This window comes from Glycine max, chromosome 14 (genome assembly GCF_000004515.6).
Source record: "Glycine max cultivar Williams 82 chromosome 14, Glycine_max_v4.0, whole genome shotgun sequence".
Lineage (NCBI taxonomy): Eukaryota > Viridiplantae > Streptophyta > Magnoliopsida > Fabales > Fabaceae > Glycine > Glycine max.
The window spans coordinates 47,212,531-47,223,982 of NC_038250.2; the positions used below are offsets into that span (position 1 = coordinate 47,212,531).

The 11,452-nt window shown below is 35.7% G+C and overlaps 1 protein-coding gene and 1 pseudogene across 2 annotated transcripts; one reads left to right on the plus strand and one right to left on the minus strand.

The window, feature by feature from the left end:
• Nucleotides 1–3,369: 3,369 nt before the first annotated feature.
• Nucleotides 3,370–3,941, minus strand: LOC100784799 (uncharacterized; annotated as a pseudogene).
• Nucleotides 3,942–9,216: 5,275 nt separating this feature from the next.
• LOC100785327 (UDP-glycosyltransferase 87A1) lies at nt 9,217–11,120 on the plus strand. 2 transcript variants are annotated; one of them, XM_006596378.3, is made up of 2 exons: nt 9,217–9,847; nt 10,048–11,120. In XM_006596378.3, exons 1-2 carry the CDS (start codon nt 9,277–9,279, stop codon nt 10,920–10,922), a joined length of 1,446 nt encoding a protein of 481 aa, XP_006596441.2. In that variant the 5' UTR covers nt 9,217–9,276; the 3' UTR covers nt 10,923–11,120. The 2 variants fall into 2 exon arrangements, with proteins under 2 accessions (XP_006596441.2, XP_003544311.3); XM_003544263.4 differs by having other exon boundaries at nt 9,226–9,847; nt 10,045–11,120.
• Nucleotides 11,121–11,452: the final 332 nt, after the last annotated feature.

An 11,452-nucleotide genomic window follows, 5' to 3' on the forward strand; every position in this document is an offset into this window, starting at 1 on the left:
CACCTGGAGATCCTTTGATGTATCTAAGAATTCTTGAAGTAGCCTGTTGCTGAGTAGAAGTAGGTTGATCAACAAATTGACTCAAATGTTGTACAACATATGTAATATCGGGCATGGTATTAGTCAAGTAAATCAATGTTCCAATAGCAGTTTAGTGGTGTAGTCAGAAGGAGTGGACACTGATTTGGAACCAAGCATCTCACTGTCATTAAGGATATCTAGAGCATATTTTTGTTGACAGAGATTAATACCTACAGGTGTTCTGGCTACCTCAAAGCCTAGAAAGAACCTTAAGTCACCTAAATCTTTTATTTTGAAGGCACTGTCCAATAAATGAGTAATGTTTCAAATCTCAATCAAGCCATTTCCAGACAAAACAATGTCATCTACATAGACTAGTAAAGCAGTAATGGTCTTGGAACCATGTTTGATGAACAAGGAGTAATCAGATGCACACTGCTTGTACCCATGTGATGTTAGAAAAGAAGATAATCTAGCATACCACTGTCTACTAGCTTGTTTCAGGCCATATAGAGACCTTTGGAGCCTACAAACCTGTCCTGAATGTTTATCTGAGGTGAGAAGAGGGTATGAATGTTTTAACAACAATAACCTTTCAAAAGATGGGTGACCAAGCCTAAAATGCTACAAGTATATGGACACTTTATTACATGAAAGAGTTGATACACTAGAGAATATATAATTTATAGTAGAATTGGAATTACACTCCTTGTCGAGACTGAGAGGAGACATCTTCAGCCCATAAGGACCTTCCTCCATATCAACTGTACCAATCCTCTGCAAGTTCTGCATATTCATGAAAGTTAACTTGCAAGGCAAACATGAGAGCAATTTAGATATCGAAATCAAGTTGAATTGAAAAGTAGGTATGCACAAAACATCCTCAAGGTATAAAAACTGAGAGAACTGAACTCTGCCTGCATGAGTCGCGCGCAGTGACTGTGTGGCCAATGGGTAGTTTAACAGTTATGGGATCTATCTTTTTGTAAGAAGAAAATAGATGAGAGAAGGCTGTGACATGATCAGTTGCTCTTGAATCAAGAATCCATTCACTTGGACTAGGTTTGCTTATACTGCAAGTGATAGTTAAAATCTTACCTTTGTGTATTATGGTGTGTGACTCAAAATCACAAAAGGCACAAGTGAGAAAGCTTTAAGAGGTTCTGTCATAACTGAATTCAGTTATAATAACTGAATGGGTCTTGGCACCAAAGCATAGCTAGAGTGCATATATATACTCTTCTTGATCATGTAATGCAGAAGAGTTTTGAGAGGCTGAAACCAGAGTAGTTGCAGAAAAACAGAGAGAGTTCAATAGAGAAAGAGAGCTAAGAGATTGAGAGAGGTTTTGAAAGGAGAAACCAAGAGGGATCAAGCTAGCTGCTGCTTGTGTTGAACTTGTAATGTTTCATGATCAATGTGATGATGATGAGCTGCATTTCCCGTGGATGTAGGCACATTGTCGAACCACCTAAACTCATGGTGTAGACTCTTGCTTGTTGCTTTGCTGTGTTTTCTGTTTTTCTTTTGATCTTGCAGGTTCTTTTGGTAGCTGAACAAAGGAGTAGAACCAACATGTATATTGCTGGAACCAACAAAACCAGTGACTATACCAATTTGATTCACATGTGAATTTACGTGAGCCGAGTTCTGTTGTTGTTGCAGCAGTGTCATCAAGGCCTTATACTGTAGAGAGTTCAGCTTTACTTCATCATTTTGTACTTCTTGACTTCTTTCTAGAACAAGGCTATCACCTTTTTCTTCCACAACATTAACATTGTTAACATTTGATCCTTGAGGCCTGTGAAGCTTGTGTCCAGGAGGATATCCATGTTTCTGTAACATTCATCAACAATGTGATTTGTGAATCCAGAATGTGTACAAACCTTGTTTCCTTTCCCATTAGAACTCCCTCTGCCAGAGCCTCCTTGGCTACTTCTTCCTCCTCTAGAAGTATAGTTTGGAGGAAAACCACTTTTCCTATAACATCTGCCCACTGTGTGATTATCTCCACAAACATCAAGTTGAACAAATTGAGCTTATCTTTCATTGACTCCGCTACCACATTAGGCGGCACCACCGACTCCTTTCCCTCTAGCATCAAAATGTGCAGCATCTTATTCCATGAGCTTCTTTGATAGAGTTTACAGTTATGCCCCACCTTTGTCGCGGTTTGTCGGAACCAATTATCATTTCTTTCATCCACAATGGATCTCCATTTACATGCCTCTTGTCCTATGTATCTTAGATTATTCATCATAAACACATAGCCCAATGCAGGGTCAGTGTAGTCGTCTCTGGACTTGGCTTCCAAAATGCTCTCTAGCAACTCTGTCATCCAGGCTATCAGCACAGAAAATGAAGACTTTCCCTCTATCAGGAAAATTGCTGTATTCCTGTACAGTTCCCTGTAAGCGAATTAAGTGGATGTAGTTTACTAATTGCAGTGTAATCAGATGAAGCCCTCCACCGGCAACAGTTGCCTGAGCAGTATTACCGTAAATAATCTTTGCAAACGCCTTTAAAATATTCAATCTTTTCTCAACCTTTTTAACATCAGCTTTGAGCAACATATACATACTGTCCTTACAAAATTTGTGTAAGAGTAACTCCTGCTTAATCTCGTGCAATGACTCCGACATTTTAGGGATGACACTGGACAAAAGATTCAGCAAAAAATAGCTCTCGGTTGTTATCATGGTATCAGCAAAACTCAGTAGACGAATCGTCAATCCCTTGCATACCTTCGTGAAAGATACATCCACAGCTCTAGATAACCCAAAGAAGACGGAATCACATAGTCTCCTTTCATTGGGAAACAGTATCTTCCCAGCTGCCTTGCAAGTTTTTATCCAATTCTCAATGTTCCATGTGTTGAGCGCTTGCAATTGCAACCCAAGTGCCCACAGACACTGTTCTAGAAACTCCTTGTGGCAATTGCTGTATGCGTCACAGCATTCCTGCTCAAACCCAGCTGCCATCATTAGCTTCACGGTTTCATGAAGATGCATGCTAATTCCCGATGGCTGTGCATCCATCATGAAGTTAACATCAGGATCCAATTGCAGCTCTGGAATGTGGCCCTCGTCTTTGGATTCGGAATCAACCATGGCTTTAATGTATTTGTTCACATGACTACAAACCATGGGGACAAGCATCTCATTCTCCTTCTCAAGGGACATTATACAATTTATGAACCGTAGCAGGATAAGACCATCATTGCCGCTGTCTTCCTGTGAAGATGAATTGCTTTGAGTGACATAAGTCCAGACCCAAAAGAGGAACACTGTCCACAACATCCCCATTTTCTGGTGGTGGGGTATTTAGAGTACTATCAGCATTAACTACTTATGAATTTGAATGGCTTTGAACGACTACTTCCAGGAGCAGAACACGCTGCTCTGGAGTTTTCAAAGAGGGACGAAGAATGACAACGAGGAAATAAATGAAACACCCACCAATGATGACTAACCAACGTTTAATCTCCAAGAATTGTATGATTAGACCTCCACAGAAGAAATGTAGGAGATCAATCTCGAATCCAAATTGAGTCAATCTTGACAAGCCAAGAGACATGATAGCAACAAAAGAGGCATATGAGATCAGGCTATATGCATCTGGTTTGCCATTTGCAGCTTTATCAAAGAAAAAAGAGTAAATAGAAGTGGCCATGGAAACCAAAATTGCCAAATGATTCTCCAGCCTGAGAGAGGTGGAGGGCTGTCTTGAAGAAGGTAAACCAGATAAAGAAACTGAAAACAGTGTAAAGCAGAACCTTCCACCAGGTCCAGTACTTTCCCAATAAATGGTTGAAAGAGGAGCTGAGTGCGTAACAGAGCAGTCCAACAACAGACGAAGCAAAACATACGATTCTCCACACTTTTTGGTTGCATCAGCCATCTCAGAATTCGGTTGAGCATTTGCATCATATTCTTTCTCAAGTAAGCAAGGTTTGCATTCAGCCATTTACCAACAAAGAGAGCCGCCATTTTGGAAGTGAGAAACCCTTCACTCTGATGGAGATTCCGCCGAAAGGTAATGGCAAATTACTTTTGTTTTCCGTGATATGTGAACCCATCAATTTCAAAAAAAAAATTAAATAACAGAAGTATATCGGTCACTTCCCAGTAATTTCATGTGCTCTTTCCCTTCATTATCTTCATGTGCTCTTTCCCTTCGTAATTTTCCAGAACTTAATCCACAATATTTAAATAAAATTGATGCAACTTGTCCATCGCTAGAGCATTAGATGTTAAAAAATCCGTAGATATTTACATTGACTCTACGGGATTGGTTTTGTTTTGGATTTGAACCTGTCACTGAGACCATTAATATGGTGAAGCAATAAGCAAACCATTAGTTCAAGTTGAGGACAGACTCATTGACTCTATGGGGTGTCAGCTTTTATACGTTATAAACAACGTGCTTCCTTGCATGCATCTGGCCGTGGAGATGTAGCATTACATTTGGGACAGTTTTTTATTCATCCACCTAGTTTAAGCCTCCACCTCAATAAAAATGAGTAAACATGCTATTTTCTTCTTTTTGTTGGGGCTTTATTTCAATTGTGGAGAGTGTGTAAAATATTGTTATAATATGTCTTATTTGATTTAATTATGTTTATTAGTTATCACTAACCTTAACAGTAAACAAAAAGTGGTAGAAACTTTAACTGTGTCTTCCTTGTTCCCCTTCTAAAGAGTATCCCTTCTTCTTGGTGAACTTTGTATTCCCAAACCCCTAAATCCCTTTTTCTTGGTCAACTGAGCCTATTGAAACCTCCATCACCATGTCTGTCCACACTGAAGCCTACAACCTCGAAACTGACGGTTCCTGCGATTACCTCTCCGCGGACCAAACCCACCTCCCTTCCCACAATTAGCAATCCCGATTTGGTTCTGTATATGCAATCCGAAGATTGTGATTGCTCACAGGTAGTATAGACTATCTCATCCCCCCACAGCACACAAGTTTTGCTACCAGAGCATTCTCGGAGTGGACATTGATTCTGGTAAGATTCTTATCTTTTCTAACTTCTAGTGCTGATTGGTATTCTTTAAGTTTAAAATCGAGCTTTGTTCTGTATATATTTGACGCACTAATATTACATGTAGCCACGAAAGTTTGGCTTCTTAGCTTCCATCAAAACCTGTAAAACTAGTCTAAAAGTGGTCCAAGGATCAATGTTCTCCAATTTGTCGGGCCGAGAATTCCATAAACCATAGCAGCGGAAAAATGCAAGAATAGACAAGGAACAAAATTTGAGTTTGCACCACAAAATAATGAAAGCTGCACAATGTTTTTGTTTATTAAATAGAAGTAGCTCACAGCTAAACTGTGTCGCATAGTATGCAAGTTGGAGAGATTGTGAATGGAACTCTTTCTTTTAGTATCTTCATAGAAGGCTGCAACCATTAGCCGTGACTTGTCCTCGACCCCAACAAGTGGCTTCCCATGTCCCAAACAAAACCATATTATTTTTCTCTAACAAACGTAGATTGCTAAATGCTAATAAATACCAAGACCTAGCATTATCAATACTTCTTATACTGCATATAACAACCAATCATATGAGATATGACTTCAGAATTAGTTAACCTTCTCACAAAGTCTCAGTACAATGGTGAAGAATTTGTTCTATTTGTTAGCAGCTTAGGTATTCTTGTCATACATGTTGGTACTTCAAAAATTATAACCTCAATCTTCATTATCTTATGTAGTGTTGAATAATCTCTACATGTTCCAGGTCTGGGTAAAAGTCTGTTAAGCATTTGTCAATTCTGTAAAATTTGATGTCTAATTTTATGCTTACCATTGCCCTTCTCAAATACTAAGCTACCAAAGAGATCCTTTTGCAAGACAAGCTTTTAGAGATGGATTGTATGTATTTGACAACCTTTTGTCTATCTCACCGTGTTTTGTGACACCAAGTTTGTAAATGTGTTTGTAACGATTCTTCTTTTATTTCGTGCATAAAAAATATTTTAAGTCATGTAACAATGTGAACTCTGATTAGTTAATTTACATTTTTAAATAAAATGTCTTTTGTTTGTGTACACATTGTCTCGGCAAATCTCTCAAATTGACTTTTCTAACAGTACGTAACACCATGTATGCTAACATGGTACTGGATTTGGAGGCAATGTGAACAAAAACAAGAGTATACTAAGTGAGAAAACTAATGAAAAGAGGACTTTCACTTTGGTGACAATATATGCTTTTCTCTAACGTGTTAATTTCTACTACTTGTCAATGTCAACACAATATTTTCTTTTCACAAACAAGTAACCTGCATGACTAATGTTGGGATATATAACAAAAAATGAAACTTGTTTGAATTGCTCTATCTTAATTTTATGTTTCAAATTAATTTCTTATTGACTAATAGAAATTAGTCAGTTCAAGTTTAAAACCTCAAATGGAACCAAATTAACGTAAGAATTCCTTGCTCTTGTCTCTTGTAGTTTATCACAATCAATAATATATATTGTCCCTGCTACTAAAATGAAAGCATCATAGTTTATCAAAATTTGAGTTTATCCCTAACCTCAAGTTGCTTCTCATTTAATTTACCTTGGTCCCTATTTAACTTCTCCCTTTTGACCCCCTTATTTTTGGACAGATTCAGATACTTTGTTGAAAGTGTCTATTCCTCCGTGGAGTTCTTGAGTCAGGGTTTTGTTCATTGTTGTTGCTGTTTGTTGGTTAGAGTCGTAAAGGTAAAAAAAAGATTTGTCCCTCTTTGTCTCTCTTGCTTACTAATTAAGTGTGTTTGTAGTGTTTCATGAATGCAATGAATATAATTACTGTTGGTGATATTCTAGATGTGAAAACTCAAAGACAATAGAATAAGAGGAAGATTATTTGGAGCTCACTAGCTCAATAAAATCATGATTTTATTTCAATTTTGGTTTGGCTAGATGATGAAACTAGTGAGTCCACATATTTATAGTGAACAATGAAACTTCCTAGAGAGCATTAATTCACTAGTGCATGAACTCTCATTACTTTGGTACATATTTTCTAGATACATGCATGTAATTCTCTAGGTACATGAACATAATTTTCAATGGATTTTTAGGGGTATCAAAACTTTTTAAAGGGTCATGACTGAGAGACAAAAAAAAATGATAGAGATATGAGAAAGTAGGAACAGGAAGTGAACAAAAAACATGAAACTAACTAGTTGAAAAATATGCATTTTCTGTTTTGTGAGTTTTCCAAGCAATCTTAAGCTATGTGTGGGTGTTAGTTTGTGGGACTCTGGAAAATTCTGACTCATATTCGAAGGTTGTAGTAAACTGTTACACATTTCAGTCTTAAAAGTAAGAAACTTAGTCCACGAATCAGCCTTATTTGTATTTTACATTTATAACAATAATTTAATTTTTTATTTGTATTTGATATTTGCACTATTAATTAACAATCACATTAAGAATAACCTTCGTAAACTCCATGCCTTCATAAAAAAAACGTAAACTCCATCTTAGAATGTATATGAGGTGGAAGAGAAAGAAAAGAAAAAGAAAATGACATATGCAATAAATTTTGTAATAGAAACGAAGGAAATAGTTAAAATAGAAAATGATGTGAAAAGGAAGATGAAAGAAAAAGTAAGAATTTATTAAACATCTTCTTAAAACTTATGGGATATATATATATATATATTTTTTTTTATCAATGATAGGAAATATTACTACGATTTGAAAAAGAGTAATGTATCCTCTCATAAAAAATGTACAAATGTTCGTACTACTTTTATAAAAAAAAAGATATTAAGTTTTAAAAAAAGTATTTAATGTATTAAAAATATAAAACACAGTCAATACTTTTTTTTTTACCATAACATAGTCAATACTATGGGGTATATAAGAGGATGTTTGTGAAAAATAATTAATGTACATTCTATTTTGGGGTATATAAGTGGAAGGGAAAAAAGAGAAAATAATATATATACTAAAACTGTAAATATTCTTTATGTTGTTATTCAATTATATGTGCTATAAATTTATTTTAAAAGTCATATTAAAGAAAAAAAATTATTAGTCAATGTTAAAAAAATTACACTGATAATGTAAATTAATAAAACTCTAAAGAAAGCAATAAAAAATTGAGAATAAGTAATAAACGTCCCAGATAAAACTATGAAAATAAGAGAATAAAAAAAATAAAAATGTGAGAGAATTGATTAGAGCTGTTATTAAGTATTCGTTCGATAGAATAAAAAAATTAATTTTAGATAAAAGAAAATTTTAAATTAAAATAAAGTACAAAAATATAAATTTCACATCATTTTATTACTTATTTTTCTTTTTCCATATCCTTTATCCGCATACGAACACACCTTAGTAGAGAAGGAATGAGACCTTGAATAATAGCGGTTAACCTTTGCCTTTTTCTATGCTTTCCCATCCGCATATTCTTCCATGATCTAACAATGTGTAGGCTTTTGTACAAAGATGGTGCAATTTCTTTTCATAAATCATCAAAATGGATAATTTTTTTTAGAAAAATATAAAAATGGAGAAATCATTTTTCAAAAAACAATTTTAACATAAAAAAAATTGTGTTTTCAAAACGATTCCATTTTTTTAATTTTTGTGTTTTTTATTTTTTAAAATAAATTATGATAATTAAAAAATTTCATAAATTGTTTCTTTAGTCATCATCAAATGATTATTTATCTATTTCTTATGTAGCAAAATAATCAGTACAACTCTTTTATAAAAACAACAACCGAAAAAGTGAAATCAACTTTAAAAGTATTATCTCTTTATTTTAAAATCGTTTTTCGAAATAAAGTTACCCATTTTTATAAGCTTTTTAAAATCTATCTGTTTTAATAATTTATGGGGAAAAAATTACACCATTTTTGTACAAAAGTCACCAATGTGTTTTGTATAGTCATTACCCACGTCATCACATACATATTCTTCCACGGTTCGATTCCACCGGAACCAAACAGCGTAAGAGTTAAGAATTCAAATAGTACTAGAACAAATTTAGTTCACGTTCTCCTAAAGTTGTATAATATTTTTTTATAAAATTTAAGATATCAATTATACTTCTTAATGTTTATACTTTATATGAAATGAAACAGACGGATACTTATAAAAGTAAAAAAAAAAAAAACAACAAAATTAAGAAAAGAAATAAATGTAAGGTAAAATGATTTTCTTTAAGAAATAACAGATAAAATGATGAAAAATAAAAAATAAAAAAGAATAAAAATGTGATAGGATAGAATAAAAGAGAATGGGACCTTTAATAATAGGTGTTAACATACCTCAAGTTCCACCAAATTTACAACCTCAAGTTCACACCCTTGTCTCTATGGATGATCCAATTGAAGTTCCACCAACCACCGCCAGCCACGTGGTGGCGATGCCATACCCAGGGCGAGGCCACGTTAACCCCATGATGAGCCTCTGCAAGCTGCTCCTATCCAAAAACTCCGACATCCTCGTAACCTTCGTGGTCACCGAGGAATGGCTCGGCCTCATCGGCTCCGACCCCAAACCCGACAACATCCGATTCGCCACAATCCCAAACGTTATTCCCTCCGAACACGGTCGAGCCAACGACTTCGTCACCTTCGTCGAAGCCGTTATGACCAAAATGGAAGCTCCCTTTGAAGACTTACTCAACCGGCTTTTGCCGCCAACAGTGATCATATACGACACTTACCTCTTCTGGGTGGTTCGCGTTGCAAATAAGAGAAGCATTCCCGTGGCGTCGTTTTGGCCGATGTCGGCGTCGTTTTTCGCTGTGCTCAAACACTACCATCTTCTCGAGCAAAATGGTCACTATCCTGTAAACGTATCAGGTCAGTTACTTTCTATTCACCATAAAACCATATCAAATTGGAATTTTTATATCAATTAGAGCTGTTTGATTGGTTCACCTAGCAATTAAATCTCAATGGGTAATATCGAACCAATTTTAACAAAAGATAATTGCATGTATTATTTATTCAATATGTTAACTGTGATATTTGAATCCTACTTAACATATTTGCCACAGAAGACGGTGAGAAACGTGTGGATTATATTCCGGGGAACTCGTCAATTCGTCTGGCAGATTTTCCACTTAATGATGGAAGTTGGCGCAACCGAAGATTGTTGGAATTGTCCTTGAATGCTATACCATGGATGCAGAAATCGCAATATCTGTTATTTCCTTCCATATACGAGCTTGAGCCTCGAGCTATTGATGCTTTGAAATCCGAGTTCTCTATACCCATTTACACTGTTGGCCCTGCCATACCTTCTTTTGGTAATAGCCTCATTGATGACATTGGCTACTTCCAATGGCTTGACAACCAACCCTCTGGCTCTGTATTGTACATCTCTCAAGGGAGTTTTCTTTCGTTTTCCAATGAACAAATTGATGAAATTGCGGCCGGTGTTCGCGAAAGTGGCGTTCGATTCTTGTGGGTGCAGCCCGGAGAGAGTGATAAGTTGAAAGAGATGTGTGGGGATAGGGGACTTGTTTTGGCATGGTGTGATCAATTGAGAGTGTTGCAGCATCATTCTATTGGGGGGTTTTGGTCTCATTGTGGCTGGAATTCCACCAGAGAAGGAGTTTTTAGTGGTGTTCCTTTTTTGGCCTTTCCAATATTAATGGACCAACCACTAAACGGTAAGTTGATAGTAGAGGAATGGAAGGTGGGGTGGAGGGTGAAGAAGGAGGTGAAAAAGGACACTTTGATAACAAAAGATGAAATTGCTAATCTTATTAAGAGGTTTATGCATTTGGGTGGGGATGAAGTGAGAGATATGAGGAAAAGAAGCAGAGAGCTGAAGCAGATATGTCACCGTGCAATTGCAAGTGGTGGATCATCAGAATCCAATATCAATGCTTTTCTCTTGCATATATTACAGGATGCCAAGCCTCATTAAGAACATAGTTATTTGGTACTTGGTCCTTGTACGCTGTTACTCATATTTTACATTATTACAAACATGTATTTTTGACGGAAAACCGTCAAAAACCCAGCATTAATGAACAAAAAAAAAAACTCTTTAAGTGAGTAACAATGCTGGTTTTGTTTTGATCCTCCAATTTCTTTTATATTAATTCTCCCGGCTAGAGTGTTGGATCCTTTATCAAATAAGGCCTAGTATTTCATATTTACCATGATTTGTAAGCGTTTGAACCACAACAATAGTAGAGACCAGAGAACTTTTATCTTGTTAGACTTTGGAAGATAATCTGTAGCATTCATAAAGATAGATTTAATTAGTCATTTGGTCCTATAGGTAAACTTTCTATTTCAGTTACTATACTTGAAAACATCCATTTTTAATCTTTATACATAGCAGTTAAATTTATTGTTGTCTTTGTACATATCATTTTAATCCCTTTTGGTCATGTCCTTAAATAGCAAAGATTAAAAGGAATTAAATCATAAAATGATTAAAATGGGATA

Excerpts from the sequence above, each read along its gene's own strand:
- LOC100785327 (XM_003544263.4), top strand. The coding sequence starts at position 9,277 with ATGGGACCTTTAATAATAGGTGTTAACATACCTCAAGTTCCACCAAAT. Across the intron at positions 9,848-10,044 it reads CTATCCTGTAAACGTATCAG|AAGACGGTGAGAAACGTGTG; the intron begins GTCAGTTACTTT and ends TATTTGCCACAG.